Source organism: Saccostrea cucullata, unplaced genomic scaffold (assembly GCF_032062105.1).
Source record: "Saccostrea cucullata isolate Sc308-1 unplaced genomic scaffold, CSIRO_AGI_Scuc_v1 ctg268, whole genome shotgun sequence".
In the NCBI taxonomy this organism is placed as follows: Eukaryota; Metazoa; Mollusca; class Bivalvia; order Ostreida; family Ostreidae; genus Saccostrea; species Saccostrea cuccullata.
The window spans coordinates 208,488-228,755 of record NW_026935288.1 but is presented as its reverse complement, the minus strand read 5'-3'; the positions used below and the strand labels follow the sequence as shown (position 1 = coordinate 228,755).

Here is a 20,268-nt window from a genome sequence, read left to right as displayed (position 1 = left end):
TAAATATTCTCGTTCATTTCTGAGAACGAGCTAACTTTGAAATCATTATTACGGGAAGCCGCACGCGGATTACGATGGAGCCAGATTTAATCCAAAATTCTCATATTCACCACAATAATTATGAGGATACTGACTTTGGACCGAAGTTTAAGAAGTTAAGAATTACTGACAACGTCCGAGAATTACAGACTGTGTTACGTGACAAGTAGGTGTTTCATGTTATTCCATAATTTTTTGTTGTAATCAGCTGTAATTTCTTTTGTTTACAAACACGTGTTAAATGTAAAACATTTAAAACTTTACAAAGAAACTTTGCAAAATATAAAATTTTATATTAAATGATATTCATTTTGTTAGGAAGGCAAAATTTTATAATAATGCAAAGTTTTAAGGCCCCCCCCCTTTTTTTAAAAAAAAAAATCAATCTATTGTACTGATGCAATATAAATGACAACATGAAGTTTCTTCTATGAAGACAGAACTACCAAGATAAGATCCTATCACACTTTAAACTTGAGCTGTCATGATATGGAGGAGGTCATAAAACTTTACAACTTAATTGATAGTGTGTGTAAAAGTAATGTTTTTTTTTTAAATTCATGTTTGCATTGGCCCTTGTTTTGAAGGAGTTGTTATATTTATTTACTTCATATTTTAGTGGTAAATAATATATTTCTATATTTCTTTGAATTTACATTTAGTGTGTCAGTATTACATGTATAACAATTTACAAAGAAATCAAATTGAAAAGTTGTATATCAGCAGTCAGAGGTAGCATTTATCATAAGTATGACAACTGTGTTCGATATATATATAAGGTAATGTAATAACGTGAAAAAAAAAGTTGTCCCTAAGACTCAGGAGCCAGAGCATTTCCTCGATTATAATGATGCCCATCCCCCTGCTCTTTGGTATTTCTCACACTCCCCTGTTAGGAGAGGAACCCCAGTTCTGCTTTTTCTCTTTTAAGGTCCCCTTTCCCTGCTATTTGAATTCTTAGGGACAACTCTGAAATAAGGATTAATTGGAAACAGTTACACTTTGTGGAAATAAATTGATCCTTGATTTGAGAGATGTACATGATGTGTTGTATATGATGCTGTTTGATTGCTTCAGTATTATATATTTACATTTGTTTGTCCAAGATAAAATTACAAATAGTTAATGTACAGCTATTTCTTCATAAATGTACTGGTTCATCGATAGGTGGTTTAAAAAAAAGATCACATGCGGGGCGGGACAGTTATTCCTTAAATCAATTGCAGTGCAGAGGTCAGGAGAAAACACACTCATAAATGCATTCATAAGTTTATCATTGAAATTCTCTGATATATAAATAATTAAAGAAGTACATCTACAGTGAGTAAATATAGTCTTGACCGTCTTGAACTTGTCGCTCATGCATTCACAGAGTTTCGGTTTCAAGTACTTCAACACTTAGAAAGTGAGTGCAATTATGTAACTGTGGGGAAAAAGTTAGTTAAATCACTTGCATTGAAGCAATTTTTATGCAACACTGTAACACATTAAAAAATATAATTGCATAAATATAACTTGATCAGGGTGGTCATATGACATCAAAACACAATCATATCTTCATGTAATAGAACCCTTTGAGCAAATTGATTGTACTTATGAAAGGGGCTTTTAACTGAAACCAAAATTTGGCTAGCTTATTATGTAAAGATGTCTTATAGTTGGTAATAATTAGGTATAATGTTTAATGTTAATATGCATTCATTTTTTGTTTTGCTTTTTTTCACAAGTGAACTTTCTATTTTTAGATCAACGTCAAGAGGGGATTTTATTTTTTATGCAGATCGATTGGTGAGGAAAATATGTATGAAAAATTAAGAGTAATAATTGTTCCAACTACCTGATTGTTTTTAAATTATCACAGAATGGAATTTTTCTCAATTAACACTTACATATTTCCAAAATGATACCTCACATGTCATCAACTATTAATAGGCCTACATGTATTTTAAATGTTACTTTATATTATTGACACTCTAATTCATTGTTTTTCACCAGATTCGCCTTGTAGTGGAGGAAGGTCTTAATCAGCTGCCCTACAGATCAAGTGAGGTCACCACTCCTACTGGTCAGTGTCAGATTTCATTACAGAGAGGGAGGGGGTACTGGGGGTAGTCTAACTTCACGTTTCTTGTAGAATTGCTGCTCATTCTCATAAGGAATCATATGTGTTAGACATAAATTTGCTTACTACATGATATATTCACTGGATAATAAGATGTCAGAAAAATCCTATTTAAAGAGATACATGTACATATGTACATGTATATGTCATTTAAACTAATTGAATGCCAAGATTTATAATACAGACAGAATTGCTTAATTTTAAGCAAATTCATATTTTTCAACAATTATGTTCTAATTAATACATTTGAAACATATATGTTTTTCAAATATTTGTAAAAAATTTAATGCAAATTAAACAGACAAAAAGATACAGTGCATTGAAAAACTGTGAATAATAACAGATATTTTGGATTATATTACAGGACAGGTATACAGTGGTCTAAGGTATGAGAAAGGAAACTGTGGGGTCAGCATCATGAGAAGTGGTGAGTCTAATTACCTGTTACAGCTAGTACAGTATTCTGTAATGAAAAACAAATTTATAAATGTTTAAGTTTTTAGGGGGGTTTCTTCATCACTTTCATACTTTATTTCATTTCAAATCGAAGTAAAGAATGGAGGCGTACAAGGCGAGGACAATCTCCCGCTCTGAGAAAAGACATTTCTCAATTCTAAAATTTATATTTTTCAAAATTATATGGTTTATATCATATTTTACACATTTAATTCTGTATTTCATTGTTTTAATATTTTATTAATAATTCTTTTTTTACTCATGTTTTTAAGATATGTGAAAACAAAAAAGGAAAAGCTTCATGTATGATTCGAACTCTCTCCATAGCGCATGGTTTGGTCCAAGACCGACCGCTTTAACCACTACTCTACGAAGTATGTACATTATTGACATCTGTCAGTGTGATTTAAATGAACGGGTTTGTAGAAGCGTACATTTTTTCAGAAATGTTCGATTTTCATATAGAATGGGTTCAGATTCCATTTTTTGGACAAATGAAATAGATTTCACATTTAGGTTTCCATCATTTAAGCGTTAACGAAGAACGGAGACTTGACCCATTCATGTTAAAAATTCATTTTTTTATAGCTCTAGTAAACCCATTTTCCACTAAATATCCATAACTGTCAACTTTGAAAAAAAATTATCAAATGATAAGTTGTTCAGTAAAATAAAATTATATGATAAAATGTTTTGAAGATGACATTACTGAGAACATGATTTTAGAAAAATATAACTTTTCTGTGAATCTTGAAAATTGAGAAACATTTTGTCTCAGAGCGGGGGATTGTCCACGCCTTGTACACCCTCTTTCTTCTTGGCTTATATACAGACATGGACCTGCAAGGTTAGGCTTCACAAGTCTTCAGGCAGTAAATGAATCTTTAGTTTTGTAAACTGTACCCATTTTGTTTGACAGGAGAGGCGATGGAGCAAGGTCTGCGAGACTGTTGTAGGTCGATACGTATCGGAAAAATCCTTATACAGAGTGATGAGGACACACACGAGGCTAAGATAGTGTACGCCAAACTGCCCCCTGATATAGCTGACCGCAAGGTGCTCCTCATGTACCCCATCCTGAGTAAGTGTGGTGTTTTTTTAGCAAGTTGATAGCTAGAAAGGTGTTTTTTTTCTTAATGGCTCACCATCTTAGGTTTTTAATTAAAACTGTAGGAATTACCTCAATAATTCCCCTATTGGAAAGCGTGAACATATACTGTAGCTTTCTGAGATACCGGTATGTACATGTAGCTGTCACTATTTGTCATTTTGGACTGGAAAAAGATTTGCCTTTACTAGAACTGCACACCAGCTAGAACATTTCATTTTTAGGTCACCTGAGTAACTCAGGTGACCTATTGCTATCCGTTTTCGTCCGTCGTCGTCCGTCGTGTGTCACGTGTTAACATTTGAACTTTTTCAGCTTCTTCTCTTAAACCATTGAACCAATTTCAACCAAATTTGGTATACAGCATCTATGGATGAAGGGGAACAAAAATTATGAATTTCATGGTCCTCGCCCCCCTGGGGCCTGAGGGGTGGGGCCAAAACTACTAAAATTATTGCAATCTTTAAAAATCTTCTTCTTTACTCCTGGACATCAAGCAGGCAAACTGAATGTAATGAGCATTGAGTCCTCTACCAAAATTGTGAAATTCATGTCCCCAGGGTCAGGGGTTCTAGTGCTAGGGCGGGGCTATATAGATTATATAGTGAAAATGTATTATTTCTTTGAAAATCTTCTTCTCTGCTCCTGGGTATTAAATAAACTAAGTACATTGGTATGATGAGCAAGAGTGCCTCTTCCAGATTTGTGAATTTTATGGCCCCAGGGTCAGGGGTTCTGGTGTTAGGATGGGGCTCTATTGATTATATAGTGAAAATGCATTTATTCTTTGAAAGTCTTCTTCTCTGCTTCTGGGTATTAAATAAACTAACTTAGCACATAGTTATGATAAGCAAGAGTGCCTTTTCCATAATTGTGAATTTTATGGCCCCAGGGTCAGGGGTTCTGGTGTTAGGGCGGGGCTTTATTGATTATATAGTGAAAATGCATTTATTCTTTGAAAATCTTCTTCTCTGCTTCTGAGTATTAAATAAACCAACTAGTAAGCACATTGTTATGATAAGCAAGAGTGCTTTTTCCAAAATTGTGAATTTTATGGCCCCAGGGTCAGGGTTCTGGTGTTAGGACAGGGCTCTATTCATCATATACTGAAAATGCATTTATTCTTTGAAAATCTTCTTCTCTGCTTCTGGGTATCAAATAAACTAAGTAAGAACATCTTTATGATGAGCAAGAGTGCCTCTTCTAAAATTGTGAATTTTATGGCCCCAGGGTCAGGGGTTCTGGTGTTAGGGCGGGGCTCTACTGATTATATAGTGAAAATGCATTATTCTTTGAAAATATTTTCCTTTGCTTCTGGGTTTTCTGCCAATGATCCAAGTATATATATTTATGATGAAGAAAGGTGCATCTAGCAAAGTGGTTTTTTATGCCCCCTGAGTCGGGGGGGAGGGGGGGTTTACATACTGTAGATCACTTAATTTTCGCGACACCTTATTTTCGCGAGATAGTCAATGACTCTTTATTAGCGAGACAAAATTTTCACGAATTGTGGTCATTGCTCTATATAATCTTAAGGAATTCTATTATACGCGAGAATGAAATTTTCGCGAGCATACCGTCTCGCGTAATTACGCGAAAATAAAGTTCTCGCGAATAAAAAGTGATTTACAGTAGTCTGAAAATAAATTAATGCTTTGAAATCAGCGCTTTGGTATTAATCAACCATTTTATGATGAAATTTGCAAAATTTTGAAATATGTGGCCCCTGGGTCAGTGCTTCCTTTTGGGTGAGGTGCACAACTGGGTATAAAGTGGAAGTGCATTTTCTCTTTGTTACTCTGATCTACCTCTGGGTATTAAGTAAATAGAGTAAGCATGCTAAGTTAATAATTATGATAAGCAATGGTGCCTCTTTCAAAATTGTGAATTGTGAATTTCATGGCCTCTGGTTTAAAACACGAACCAAATTTAATTGTTTGAAAGTTGTTATACAATACTCAGGTGACCTATAAGGCCCGTTGGCCTCTTGTTGTATTTTCCAGGTACAGGGAACACTGTAGTCAAGGCCTGTACAATTCTCACAGACCACAAAGTACCAGAGGAAAACATTATCCTACTGAATCTCTTCACAACTCCACAGGGTAAGCTTATTAATACATGACAGAGTGGTAGTGACTAATCTTAGGCTTAGTTTCAAGCAGGCTCTTGTCTTGTTAGTTGGTAATTTTAGATAAAATACATACAATCTCACACATGTATGGTTTTAGAACTCATTTCTATTTTATTTGAGCAGTCGATCGGTAAAAGAAGATTACAACAAAGTACAGTGGATCCCGCTTAATCCAATAGTAAATTTGTCAGCCTTCTTTTATCAGTATAGCCGAATATTCGAGTAGCCGATTGCTCCATTTCAAGTCCAAACAAAGATGTATAGAGCTACATGTATTGACAATACATGTACATCGTAGAAATTTCAAACTTGCACTTTCGTTTCGTTTGATTACTTTAATTACCTGGCGATTCTCCAAAATTAAAATGTTAAACTTACTTATTAATTTAATGTGATAACATTTTTCTAATAAAATGACTTCTAAAAATTGTTTTTTAGTAGTTATTGCCATCTTTAATCAGCACATGTTTACATTCCTTCTTCGATGGCCGCCATTTTGGAAACGGAAGTAGACTAAATGCCTGACTTTATTCCGTAATTTATTTTTTCCAGGATAAATGGTACAGTAATATTAAACAAAAATATTAAATTGTTTTGTTTTATTTGTTTCTTTAATATGGTTATGTATATCATACTGTTTGTGACAATTCTCAAGTAAATAGTCCTGTAACTATGATGCATTTCAGTGTCCCAGCAAATTGTCATACACAAGCTAATATGTTCAATAATTAAAATCTAACAACAAAAAAATTGCAAACAATTATCATAATTATTGAGTAAATCACTGAAAAGTAATATAAACCCAAGCTGATCATTATAACTGTATCAAAACATATCAATCTAGTGTGCGAATTATTAACACAGATAAGGTGACTGCGTGCGTTCAGCCGTGTGTGAACAAGGTCATAATTATCAAAATATACTACGATGGTCAAATTTTTGTATCAGATAAAACGAAATTCTTATATTTTCTTATCAGAATATCAGGTGAAATTATTAATAAATATATAAGAAATGGTTTTGTGCTCTAATATTATATTGAAATAGCCGAAATATCCGTTTAACCGCTATCCGATTAAGTGGAAGCCACTGTACCAAGAATGAATGATTTTGCTTTAATTTTTACATGTATAAGCATAATTTGTTATATCAGTTAAGTTTTCAACTTATTTTAAAGTCACAGGAATGAAAATCCCTTCATGAAAAGCGCACATGCTATAAACATGTTTTACTATAAACTTAAATATTTTCTCTCCTTTGGTACACTATTGTAAATTCTGCCATGCATATAGGCCCATTGTTGCCTTATGCAAACTTTGTCGACTGAATAGTTAAAACCATTGGTTCTTAACCCTGAATAATTTCTGATATTTTAAGTGCATTTAAAAGAGAAAAATATTACTACAACCCTTTCAGCTGTTCGCTTGGTCCAGAATAAATATCCAGAAGTGACCATTTTGACATCAGAGGTCCACCCTGTAGCACCTAATCATTTCGGACAGAAGTACTTTGGTACAGAATAATGGACAACAGAAATCTCAACAACACTCAGTGTGAATGTTTGGTAATGAATGTCATCTGTTTATAATTGGTATGCCTGTTAAAAAATGGGAACTAAAAAGGAACAAATTTTTGTCAATTTTAAATTGATTGTCCTTTGTCCATTTTTTCCTTCATTTTTTTTTAATGTATGCTTTTTTGGGGGTTGATGAACTAAAATCTCAGGAATACTAAGCATTCTTCAATGATATTTCTGTTTTGATACAGATATGATCTGTTCATTTACAAGTATATACATACATTGAAAGGACTAATGTAATATATAATTGAACACTTGATAATTAAATTAGATTTACAAATGTACATGTTTTTTTGAGCATTTATTGGTGCTAGGAATTGTGTGCGAGTATTTTTGGTTACTTTTTTTTAAGTATCATTAAATGTTTCTACACTTTTTGTTGACATTACATTGTAGAAGAGTACAAAGCTTTTTTTTCTCTTTCATTAATGGACTTTATGTTTTGATATTAATTGTTGTCTTGAAATCTTGACATATTGAGTCTACCGGTATATGCTAATAGTTGATTGTAAATTAAACTAGGTGTTTATATTGTTCAGTATTATACAGTTTAATATATATATATGACCAAGAATATGGGTATGAGTGAGGATGGATTTAAAATTATTTGTGTAATACGTTGTGTCAGTAAATTTTATTGATTCCATTCATAGTTGTATCATTGCAATAAAAGCACGTACTGTTCTAAATACAATCAAATAACACCTCAACCGCATATTTTACCAAAATACCATAAACTTTACATTTTTGTAATGGATTCTAATTCTGCTTAATCACAGTTTCTGTTTAATCCACAGGTAAAAAATTGTTTGGATTTGGGGGTGGGGGGGGTGGAGGATGTCGTTGTATGGTCTTTTTACATTTTAAGTATGTTGTGCCAAATTTTGTTGGCATACTTAACATATATTTTAATTCTACATTGAAAATTGTACATCTGCAGAAACCATCAATATTTACATACTATACTTATTTTTGGTTGATTACCAAAGTAAAACAATATTTATCTGAAAAGGCCAAATAGCTTGTAATACAATTGTATCATGATTTTGTTTGGTAAATATGATTTTCCATTTTTGTTGCGTACATATATTTACATTTATTTTTTTTGTTTTATTAGTGCAAAACTTGAGTTATTTGTTTCGTCATGTAAATCATTGAAGTTGAAAAAAAAAGATTCATTTAATAATAATTTACAAGAGATCTGAAGTTGTTGAACTGTTTATTATGGAGGTACTGTCTTGAAAGTTAGTCCATTTTACCTGCCAAGTAAAAAAGCTGTATATACATTGATTTGATGTTTATGTCTTTATGTTTATAAAAAATTGAATTGACCGTGTACTGGTACACAAAATACTGCCACAACTTAAAGGAAATTGTTCATTTCTTGAAAAAACATTTTTACAGCTAGATTTATTTACCTTTACTTGTTTATTTTGAATCAGAATAAAGCAAAGAAATCAAGTACATATGCATTTCTGTTTTCAATTATTAAAGCCAGTAAAAATGTGAGAAGCTGAGCAATTCAGATGCAGTTAGAATGAAAAATTCTTGCTGGTTACTGAGCTGAGAGTAAATTTCTTGTGTGTGATGAAATTTATCTTCAGATATATCACTAAGAAATCGTGTCAACTTCGTCGGCAAAATTGATGCATGAAGTACCTGTGCAGAGAGTTCAAGATGTAAATAAATGAAACACTTACTCTCATTAACAATTCCCCCCCCTTCAAAAAATGAACAATCTTGGAGTTTCATGTTTATTACTAGTCTATTTCTTAGCTAGAAGATAACATGAAAAGGTCAACCCAGAATATATGCTTAAAGCTGAAATATTGCATATTCATTAAATATGTAATACATGTACATCTTCCTAGGGAAGCTGCGAGTTCTAATCTTGGCCATGAGTGCTGAGTAAAGGTTTAATTTGAAACCTTAAATAGGTATATGTGATGTCTTTGTTTGAGTGAAAAATTCTGATATGGGATGTAAAACAACATACAATCAATAAAATACATATGTAAATGTACTTGATGTCCTTTACAACTGTAGAGTTTGCAGAGGTATGCACTCCAGGAATGTCTTCTGTCATATTAAAGAAAAATTCTATTCAGAGTACTCATGAGAATCCACCACCCCTCCCCCTTTTACTGCAAGATCAATTCTGTGCTTATTTATTTTATATGTAAAGTTCTATGGCCATACAAGTACCAATACTTTAGCCAATAACAAGTAAAACGAAATACCTTTTCACTTAATTAAAGTTTTAATATAAAAGCAACAAAAACAATAAATATTAATGCTTGTACAATTTCATGTAACATTTTTGTGAGACAATAGCATTGCATTTATTCCAGAGATAAAAACTCATGCACATTCCTTAGACAATAATTAAATTAGGCATTTTCCATGAATATTGAAGATTCTTTTTTAAAGATGTACATGTAACAATAATTACTCATTATATCCCTTCAAATGGGCAACTGTCATCTTTTATGAAAAAAATTGATTCCTGCTTATCCAAGCATGCTTTTTAACAAATTTATTAGAAATTTAAGTATATTAGTTGACTAGTTGTATTGGAAAAGAGATAAAAATAGAGTTAACTTATTAGACAGTAATTAGCATACAAACTTTCAAAAAAGTTATTAGAAAAACTTGACTCTTAAAATCTGGCTCTGATGAGCTAGCTAGAGAGTAGAAGACAAAGGAGATAACTAAGCATTGACTAGGGTTGAAGTTCAACAAACAACATGACTTATTTCAGAAAGGTACACTTTAAAATGTGTACAAATAACTATAAACAACACTTTAAATAAAATACTGAAGACTTGAAGTCTTCTATTCTTGTAAACTGAAAAAAGTTAATACTAGAATATCCTTATTTTTCACAAAATAACAAGAAAAAAATTGATACAAAACAACATGCTTTTGTCTAGCCCTCTTTGCATGATTCATCTTTGCTATCAATCTTAGCGACCAAATTGTTTCTGATGCTAAACCCTCCCCCCCCCCACACACACACACATACACACAAGGGCTTAGGAGTGGAATGCATAAAGACAATAACATGTAGCTTAAACATTACTAAATAATTGTCACTAAAGACTGTTCTTATTGTCTACTCCGAGAATTTCATTCCCATTATACACTGTTTCCTCCATCTCCAAGTACATTGGATATTTCTCACCCCCTCGGCATTTGGCTTTGTGACGCTGTAAATGGTATTTTGTGTAGTAGTTTTTGTCACATAACTCACAGTGAAAGTTTTTCTGTCCAGTATGAATGAGAATGTGTCTTTTGTAGTTTTGCTTTTTCGTAAAGGTCTTATCGCAAGACTCGCACTGAAATAGACCAGTTTTTGTATGGATTTTCTCGTGGAGTTTTCGATCTGTGTCTCGATTGAATGTCCTATCACAAAATGTGCACCTAAGTTTTTCCACTTTATGAATTCCCATGTGAGATTCCAAATGAGCCTTTTGTCGAAAAGATTTATGACAAAATTCACACTGAAAATTTCTTTCACCTGGAAGAAAAAGGTACATTATCTTAAATCTGTTTCTATAAACTAAGCCGAAAATCTTTTTCTTTTAATTTTAAAAAGTGTGGGTAATTGTTTCATTGACTGAATTAAGTATTATGTTCCAATTAAATAGTAACGAAAAATGTTTTTATGAAATGCATTTGCATTAAAAGGGGATAACTCTGTATAAAGTGCTTACAATTTTCCAAAGCACACTTTAACAAAGTAGCATCATTTAATACTTGTTAATTAAACAAAACCAATTTCTTTTAAAACGAAAATTTTGTTAAAATTACAAAATAATACTACTACAAAACAACGATATTATGTTTAATTTTTACAGAAAAACGTTATAGTCATAAAATGGGAAATCATTAATTCAAACAATCTTAAAGACGGTAAAATAATTACAAAATAAACACGAATACAACAAGAGTAAAGATTGAATTTCTGACTTTTAGTTTTGCCAAGAACCAATTATATGTAGTAACATTAGTCATGGTTGTAGTTAGATGCAATCACTCAGTTGCAAAAATTATTAATTTATGCCCTTCATATGTCTTCGTTTGGATTTCATATATAGGATGGACATATCATGAATATCAATCAATGATAATAATACTTGATACATGTATAACATTGGATTTTTATGGCCTTACCTTTGTGGACGGCTAAATGTTTTTTGAGATTGCTGTTACTGGCCAGGACTTTCTTACAAAATGGACAAGTGATGAGCTCTAAAGGATCGGATTTCTGTTTCCTGGATTTGGATTTGAGACTGAACAGATCGTTATCCTCCGGCGGATTACAGAGGGCCTCCTTGTGTACGTCAGTAAGGTGCTGTCTCAGGCCCTGCTTCTTACGGAACATTTTGGCACAGACTGGGCACTCGTTGACACTGCCTGGCTTAGGGATCAGTGAGAAACCTGTAGGAGATCAAACAAGGATATGATAATTTACTTATTATACAGTTAGAAATATTACATCAAGAATACATCATTATATTTAGAAGAAAAATTATTTAAATATAAACTAATGTTTCATTTTGGAAATCTATTTGGGCAATTTGTTATATTTAACTTGTAAAAGATCTTCAATCAGAAACTGAATAATGTATACTAATGATGAAAATTTTTATGTACACATCACCATGTGTAATTTATGACAATGAAATGCTAAAAATGAGCATTTAATGCTTATACACATATTACTAGTCTTAACACTTATATTTACTCATTTACTTCAAATTTCAGACTTTCTCAACAAAGTTTACCATTGTGACATCATGTTATGCACTGAAGGTGATCTGACAAGTAAAATGCCTTTCATTAGAGTGCTTCATTGATTTAGTAATTATCTTCCTAATCAAGTCTAGAATTAAGTACTTTCTAAGTTTCTTATCATTTACCACAAATCACAGAATACTCCTTTGAGAACCAGTACAAGAGTTCTTCCCCTTCCCTGATGTCTCGCTTGGCAAAGAAGAACAAGGACCGTCCCACCTGATGAACGACTAAGTTCTGCTCCACGATGTTCTGGGCGGGCCGTATAAACCTCAACCAATTGCTCTGTTCTTCATCATCAGTTGTAATATAGTGACAATCATTGTCTGCCATTACCTGAAAGTAAATCCAATTTAATTCAATCCAATTTGATCGGATGCTAATGAATTGTGAAAGTCCCATCATCAATAATTTGAATATATGAAGTTTGAAAGTCATCTGATCTGGTTGTATTTTATTGTGTCCGAGAAAAATGTTGACACAACAAAGATGGATGTACAGCAAAGCTTGTTTAGTACAAACACAGATATTGTGAATTCAAAGATACAGCGAAGTTATCTTGGATCCAAATAGAGGTCCCAGTGACTTCTTTATAATCGAGTTTTACTGTATGTACCAAGAAATTTATTATAAGACACCAAACACTTTCATACAGGGCCTTAATTAATTAAACAGACCTACCCTCCACTCCGGGAATAATCCCTCTGTTTCTAACGTAGTTATGTCTTTCCCAATCAGTGGTCCAAACTTAGTATGTGCTCCCAGACATTTCAGTGCATAAACACCTTCAGGAGCTGAAAACCAACAGAGCAGGGATGTAACTGTACACTGTGTTCAAGTTTTGCCTCTATTCTTACTATATAAATACATGAATTTATTAAAGGACAAGATTTCTTTCTATATGTGTACCTGAAATGATGATCTACCGGTAAATGTAATAACAGGTTAACATTTTTACAATGTCAATGCTGAACTACTTTTTCTCAAAGCATAAAAACAATATTTGACTGACATATAAGGAAGCATCAATATGACAAAGGTAAAGCAAACATTGATCCATCTCATTATTTTTGTGTTTATTGTCATTAAGCCTTACTCTGTGAGGACATAGAGGACTTTGAGAGCCTGATTTCCAGACAGCCTGGCATGGAGAGTCGAGCCCTGGAGGGGATGACTTTGTCTGTAATGTGTGTATACTGAACGGGGCTCAGACAGGTGCACTTAGAACTGTCACAGGTAACACAATCTACAACAGAGAAAATTAAAGTTATTACATAGTGACAACAGTAGGAAGGAACTAACACAGTTTGTGCAAAATCTCCAACATAAAAATTGCTGTTGCACATCAGTGATGCAGAAAATAAGCTAGACATTTTGATAGATTACAGAAATGTACCGGTACCTGCAATGTATTTTGATTTAGGTTTTTATAAGAGGTCTATGTGTTACAATGCTCACCTCTCTGAAAAATAACTGACTGATAAATAAAATCCATCACAATAATAAATTTGGTGAATATCAATATACCTGTATGAAATGTTTGAAACTTACAGTCTACTGAGAAATCTACATCTTGTGTTGATGAAGTTTTCTTAACTTTTAGATCTGAAATAATGAAACTTCAACTGAGCAAGCATACTACAGATGTATATACATACAATTAAAATGTACAAGTTAATTACAATAAATAACATGAATCAATAGACACCTATCTACGGGGTATTCACAAATCAAGGACATCTGTGCAAGATAAAAAAGAATAATGCACTTAAAAGTATATTATACAATAAGGATTGTTTATGTTTTTCATTACCCAGTATATACAGAGTACATGCACCTTTTCATCTGCTCCCTTACACTTGTATGATATTTTACTTGAGAGTGAAGGCTTGATAATGTCAAAGATCACCTAGACTTTCTGACTACCATGAACCAACTTTTATTCGCGTGCGAAAAATATTTCCAAGTTTTGCTACCTACTTTCACTTGCAAATATTTATCACCATGAACCATTTATTTTGCTTTATATATATTTTCTCAGTTGCAAAAATTAATCTCTGTGGATTGATTTAAACCTGACGATTCTCAAATAAAATTGATGGGAATAATAGTTGGTTTACAGTACCTTCTGACTGTATTGCTGCGTTGATGTTTTCTATGGTGAGGTTGGATGGGAGAGTGACATCATCAGTGTCCGCGGCCGACTGGAGGAAGTTAGTCAGGCTGTTCTGTATGGCAGCATAGTCCTGATAGTTCATCGTAGCCACTGAAAATAAAATACCACACTCTAAGTCTGCAGTCTGAGGATGTTTGAGTGATTTGGTAACTTTAAAAATTGTTATTTCTTGTAATGAGTATAATTTAAAATGAGTTTGAGTGTAAGCATTAAAAAAATATATACTGAATGTGTACTACTTTTTCATTGCTTTAGCCAGGTTCCACATGATACAACCTTTAGTGTGTATATTTTTTGATTATGACTTTCTCTCAATATTAATTAGGCACCAAAAATACTCAAATACCAAAATCCACAAACTACTAAATAATTCATGATCTATTTTTTGTGCCAAAACACTAATAAGGCTTATGTTTGTTTCCAGGTTCCCAATTTATAGTGCCGACCTAAAAATGATTTTAATGCTTTTGTGTGTTTATTCATAACTATGGTTACCAATACATTACGACTTTTTCTTAATATTAATTAGGCACCAAAAATACTCAAATAACAAAATCCACAAACTACTAAATAATTCATGATCTATTTTTGTGCCAAAACAGTAATAAATACAAACCTGCCACTTGTGTATTAGAGGTTGACTGCAGTAATCCCTCCACTGCCATAGTGTCAGAAGATGTGGTGACTGCATAGAATTGCTCCAACTGATCCCCACTGATCAGCAGGGACTGGGTAGGGTTTGGAATGGAACCCAGGGAGGGATCTTGTTTCACAGAGATCATTTGATTGGCTGTTTGTCCCAAGGTTGCTGTATCAGCATATGAAACTTGGCTGTTGATTAGCTGTCTTAGGTAGGTCACCTGTGAGGCATCGATTGGCTGAGATTGGGATGTTTCCGTGACAACAGATGATGGAGCTGAAGTTGATTGGTTGGATGAAGAAGAAGAGATTACTGAAAGAGTGGATGGAATGCAAACTGGAATACTGGGAACAATTGAAGCCAAAGCAATGGTAGATCCGACCGACTGTGTGACAGATGGAATTGCTGGTAGAGACACATTACTGGAATGAACTGGTTGAACAGAACCATCACTGTTCAGTAAATGACAAATATCAACACTCTGTGAGACTGGGATCATGTCTGGATTTGCTGTAGTTTCACCAGATGACTGGTTGAGAATGTTTAAAAGTGCTTGACATGTTGCACTGTTCTGTAAGGATGGATTGGTCAGGATAAGATTGATCATGCTCTGTAGACCAGCTATCTGGGCATCTGTATTAGAATTTGGATTTTGCAAAAAACTACTGTCGATCCCCTCTAACTGATCTGCATTTTCTATGCCTGATACCTCTAGCTGGTTGGCCTGGGCATTCCCCTGAGCTAGGGTTGCCAGCTGTGATAACAGGGCACTTGTCTGGTGACAGTTTGCAGTGGAGTCCGGTGGGAACACACCTGAGAGGACGGACTTATCAACAGGTAGGGATTCTGGGATTGCTTTGATGCTGGTCCCATCTATTGTTGAACTTTGGGACTGTTCAGTTGTACTCACAATAGATGAGGTAGGGTTTGGTGGTGTGATGGGGGAAAGAAGCTGACGGATTGATTGTAGCCCTGTATGTCGAATCAATGACTTCAGTGGTGGCAGGGTTCCTGTAAAAGTAGTATATATGTCAATGTCATAAGTTCTCTTAAAGGGTTTATAGCGAGCGTAGTGAAGCTACGCTCACAAAGCGAGCTCAATAGACTAATGTGTAAGAACAGAGGAAATTTGGAATGAAATCTGTACATACATCTGGCAAATTTTTTCTGCGAAATATTCCCAGAATTCCTTTACTAACCAATGTCCTTTGCACGAATAAATAATAGCCTAAAGCATAAATGGCTTTCAGTTTGTAGAAATCTTTCAAAGAAACAAAAAATAACTCTGCAATGTTTTTCGACCAAAATTGCACTAGGTCTATCGTTTCAACCTGATGCTAGGCTGTCTCCATAAGCTCTGACGAGCTCCCTGACATCATGTGATGTCACAGTTAGTCAAGATGTCTCGTGCAGCTTGATGTTTGAAGTGGCTGATCAATTTTTCAAGTGGTTTTGATGGTACAACTGCGCTCACCCCAATGGTCGCACCGTAAAACATATTAGATGGTGTTCAAAAAAGGCATAAACATTTTTCTAAGCTTTACATTGCATACATATGTCTCAGAGGTCTTTTTTACCTTGTGTTGTGTTTTGCTTATCTCCCATTCCTATAGAGACCATTAATGGAACAGTTTGAGGTAAACTTGTCATAACTGTTGACGACGAAGGGACTGGAATGACTATAAAAAAAAATCAGGTATGAAATTCATGCTTCAATCTCTTTGCTTTGATTTATGTTACTAGTTTGTGAGAATTTTATATTTTCAAATTAAAGATATTTGATCAGCTGTTTGTTTAAAGTAGGAAAATGTTAACTAAGTACTCAAATCTTTAACATTGAACACATCAGGGCAATTTTGAACCTGTTGCATGTGTGGAGGCTGGTTCATTTTGCCCATACAGTCCAACTACATTGTGTCCAAAGGCCCCCATGGCAGCACTGGTTAACTGGTCAATGTTGATAGCCGACAATGTGTCCGTCATAGAGTCATTAGATTCCGCTGTAGTCATATTCTCGTCTTCTGAAAACTTTTACCTGGAGAATTCAGTTTACATACAAAACACGAAATCATTTTCCTTAAAACAGTTCATTTAAATTTTACACAACTTGAGACCTAACAATACGATGAACATTCCGCTTTCAGAATATTATATCTCCATCTTTTTATCGTGCAGAAAAAATTGTTCATTTCCAAACGGAAGTATATGAATGAACGGTAATAATTAAATGAACACGATGGGAGTACCTATTTCCGGAATGTTTCAAACACTCCGTAAGATACTTCCAAATTTTTTTATGCCCCCGAATCGAAAGATCCCGGTGGTAAATTGTTTTTTCCTGTCTGTCTGTCTGCCTGTTTGTTTGTCTGTCTGTTGTAAACTTATACATAGCCCCTAACTATTGCACTATCAAGGGTAAGTGTATTCAATACATGTACCCTTACCTATCGACCCACTCCAACATCTCATCGACCGGTCCAACATCTCACTCAGAGTAAAGACATAAATTTTCTGTCAAGTTATCGTAATTCATGGAACCTTCAAATATAATTAAACAGAATTTAACTTCTCAGTGAAACTTCTTTTTATAACTCTAGAAAATTGCTATCGTATCAATTCTACTTTGTGTCGCCGTTAAAGCTTGGTATATTTTAATTATAACTAAAACCTTTTTAATACACACCATAAAAACTAAGTTTTCCCAGTATAATTCGTTGTGCTTGGTCAGCCGATTAAGACTTTAACCAACTGAACATAAGAAGGAAATAGAAACAGTTTTGCAAAGAATAAACAAAGAACTGATCAGGTTTGCTTTAATTTGTGTTTATTTTTTCAATAAGAAATATATCGAAAACATTAACTTATCCACAACAGAATCAAGTACATGTATTATTAATCTAAATGTTTGTATAGTATCACAATCATCAATAGATATTCACTCAAAGTTCACTGGTAATGTAAGTCTACAAATTTTGTCTTCCTTTTGAACTCCTCAATGTTCTCTTTCTGGTTTCTTCTTCTTCGTCGTCTTCTTCATTCTTCGACTGGAGGACAGCAAGTAGGGTTTTGCTCGACTTAGCTGATCTTTCAAGATCCTTTCTGAACAACCTTTGGGTTAGGTTACTTTTCTCAACAATTTCTACTTTCAGCCATTCATAGCTTTCCGATATCCTTGAATCTTTTCAACGAATTTGGCAGCAACACGATGATGGGCGAGATAGAACTTCGTTGATTTCAAGATGGCCGACGAGTTGCCGTTCCTGATGGTCCTTGTTGTGAAGTCTCGACAGGCAATCTTTAAGTCAGAGAGACCAAACTCAGACGCTCCACAGTACAGTCCCGTCACATTGGAAGTATTTATGTTGACCTTCCCACAATGGACGAAGGTCACCAGTTCTCTGAAGTCTTCGGGTTGGTAGTTTTTGATTTCGATCTCAAGGTGGTTAGAAATAGCTTTGTTCTCTTTATTCTTCTTTTTAGACTTCTTGGACGAAGGAGACTGTCGCTGAGCATCGAGGATAAGATTATAGAAGACTCGGCTACGTGTGGCTAAAATGGCTTTCATGCCGTAAATTGGAACACGCTTCTCTCCAACAAGAAAAATGACGTCACATAAGTCTGGAAGTGAGATGATGTACTGGAGGGTGTTGCAGAGTTCCTGAGTACTTCTGTATTTCATCACTTCCGGTTCAGCAGCTGTTTCTTCGCCATTGTCGACCTCGGAGAATGATGTATCGGCCTCTTTGTCGATTTCTGCACTGGAATGGTCAGTAGCAGAGTCGTAACCAGAGGAACAACCTACAAAAAATGTTAAATTATTAAAACAACTTATTTCATGTCAAATTATTATTCTTTTAAATTTACATTGTAATTCATATGTACTTATTTGTTCATTGAAAAATAAATATTATAAATCTTTAAATAAAGAATTTAATTTATTAATATTTTATTTTTATTTATTTATTTTTTCAATTATGTAACATGGATATTGATAAATACCTTCGCTGTCATATCCGAAATCAGACTTGTTCAATTCTTCATTCTCCACCAAAGGCATTTTGGATTCTGAAAGATTCATTTTGACTGGAAGTTTTATTTTTCGTATCAGATATATCTAACTGTGAAGTACCCTTTGGAAGTACTGCGTATTCCCAGGCCGTCCAGTTTTATACCCTAAGTTGTCCGATACATCACTTATTGTCAGTCTCCGACACCGTGACATTGAGTCAGAGACGACGGTCAGTTTACCGTTACCTGTGGAACAGTGTCACACCTGTGTCAAGTCACTGACCGCTATCCCGCCACGATAATTAATTTTTAATTTGTTAATTACTAGTAATTATTGCCTTCATTTTGATGAGTAGGTCCCTCAGAATTAAAGTTTGGATCGTTTAATATTTTAATTTTTGACAACATTTGAAAGAAATTATATTAGAAATATTATTTATTAGATTATATAGGTCACACTTGTTATAGAAGTTTACACAAACTAACTTTTTTCATTTAATTTTAGTAAGCTACTTTTAAGTACATTTTGGTGTTCGACACTACTAATATTTGAATTTTGATTTGAAATAAAAAAGAAAAAAGTTAAATTCCGAATGTCTTTATCTTGGTTTCAAAATACAAAGGACTTGATAAAAGATATTTATGAAGAAAAGAGATGCCGAAATCTACATTTCCTAAAGACCAGAAAAAATAATTTTGAAGAAACCTGTTCAGTAGAAAACAAGAGATATCATAATACGTTGCGATACACTGATGCATCAGGCCTTCTTTCACAATACACAGCCCAATCTTTGTGCGGGGATGCATATAGTGCAAGAAATAATAGGCCCAGGGCTTAAGCAAATTGGTTATCGATATGAAAGTGTCACCAAGGGGGGGGGGGGGGGCTTGAATTTTAATACTTTTTAGAAGGATGAAGCTGTAGCTCTATTAATACATGTATGTTTGGTTGCTGTTTTATATCTCCAAAGATTTTTTAAAAACATTTTCTTCTATATATAGCTTCATAATAATTTGAAGAATCCCCATTGTTTCTCCCTTTTTAAAGGGCCAATTTTTTTAATAAATTTCAAATCCTCAATGGACATGAGAATGCTTACATGTCAATATCAAAAATAGCTTTTCTGTTCTTGGTATTAGCCCTTATGTTTTCTATGTAAAACTACACCAGGAAAATGACCCTTGGGAGTTAGTCGGTTTGAAGAAATT

General features: G+C 33.8%; 3 protein-coding genes across 3 annotated transcripts; 1 reads left to right on the top strand and 2 right to left on the bottom strand.

The window, feature by feature from the left end:
* The first annotated feature begins 15 nt into the window (after positions 1-15).
* Positions 16-8,907, top strand: LOC134242374 (uracil phosphoribosyltransferase homolog). The gene is made up of 7 exons (XM_062724436.1): positions 16-205; positions 1,785-1,827; positions 2,035-2,104; positions 2,526-2,588; positions 3,537-3,698; positions 5,729-5,827; positions 7,273-8,907. Exons 1-7 carry the CDS (start codon positions 75-77, stop codon positions 7,377-7,379), a joined length of 675 nt encoding a protein of 224 aa, XP_062580420.1. The 5' UTR covers positions 16-74; the 3' UTR covers positions 7,380-8,907.
* A 1,595-nt stretch (positions 8,908-10,502) lies between these two features.
* LOC134242371 (PR domain zinc finger protein 4-like) lies at positions 10,503-17,121 on the bottom strand. Its single transcript, XM_062724432.1, has 10 exons — positions 16,914-17,121; positions 16,629-16,730; positions 15,028-16,062; positions 14,361-14,501; positions 13,787-13,840; positions 13,332-13,481; positions 12,917-13,029; positions 12,361-12,571; positions 11,612-11,878; positions 10,503-10,955 (listed from the first exon to the last, which is right to left on the bottom strand). The coding sequence occupies exons 1-10, from the start codon at positions 17,059-17,061 to the stop codon at positions 10,531-10,533; spliced, it is 2,646 nt and encodes an 881-aa protein (XP_062580416.1). The 5' UTR covers positions 17,062-17,121; the 3' UTR covers positions 10,503-10,530.
* A 1,075-nt stretch (positions 17,122-18,196) lies between these two features.
* Positions 18,197-19,129, bottom strand: LOC134242397 (serine-enriched protein-like). The gene is made up of 2 exons (XM_062724468.1): positions 19,051-19,129; positions 18,197-18,849 (listed from the first exon to the last, which is right to left on the bottom strand). The coding sequence occupies exons 1-2, from the start codon at positions 19,127-19,129 to the stop codon at positions 18,197-18,199; spliced, it is 732 nt and encodes a 243-aa protein (XP_062580452.1).
* Positions 19,130-20,268: the final 1,139 nt, after the last annotated feature.

Excerpts from the sequence above, each read along its gene's own strand:
- LOC134242374 (XM_062724436.1), top strand. The coding sequence starts at position 75 with ATGGAGCCAGATTTAATCCAAAATTCTCATATTCACCACAATAATTAT. Across the intron at positions 2,589-3,536 it reads GGTCAGCATCATGAGAAGTG|GAGAGGCGATGGAGCAAGGT; the intron begins GTGAGTCTAATT and ends TTTGTTTGACAG. Across the intron at positions 3,699-5,728 it reads CCTCATGTACCCCATCCTGA|GTACAGGGAACACTGTAGTC; the intron begins GTAAGTGTGGTG and ends TGTATTTTCCAG.
- LOC134242371 (XM_062724432.1), bottom strand. The coding sequence starts at position 17,061 with ATGACTACAGCGGAATCTAATGACTCTATGACGGACACATTGTCGGCT. Across the intron at positions 16,731-16,913 it reads AGCCTCCACACATGCAACAG|TCATTCCAGTCCCTTCGTCG; the intron begins GTTCAAAATTGC and ends TTTTTTTTATAG. Across the intron at positions 13,841-14,360 it reads CGCAGCAATACAGTCAGAAG|ATCTAAAAGTTAAGAAAACT; the intron begins GTACTGTAAACC and ends TCATTATTTCAG.
- LOC134242397 (XM_062724468.1), bottom strand. The coding sequence starts at position 19,129 with ATGAATCTTTCAGAATCCAAAATGCCTTTGGTGGAGAATGAAGAATTG. Across the intron at positions 18,850-19,050 it reads TTTCGGATATGACAGCGAAG|GTTGTTCCTCTGGTTACGAC; the intron begins GTATTTATCAAT and ends CATTTTTTGTAG.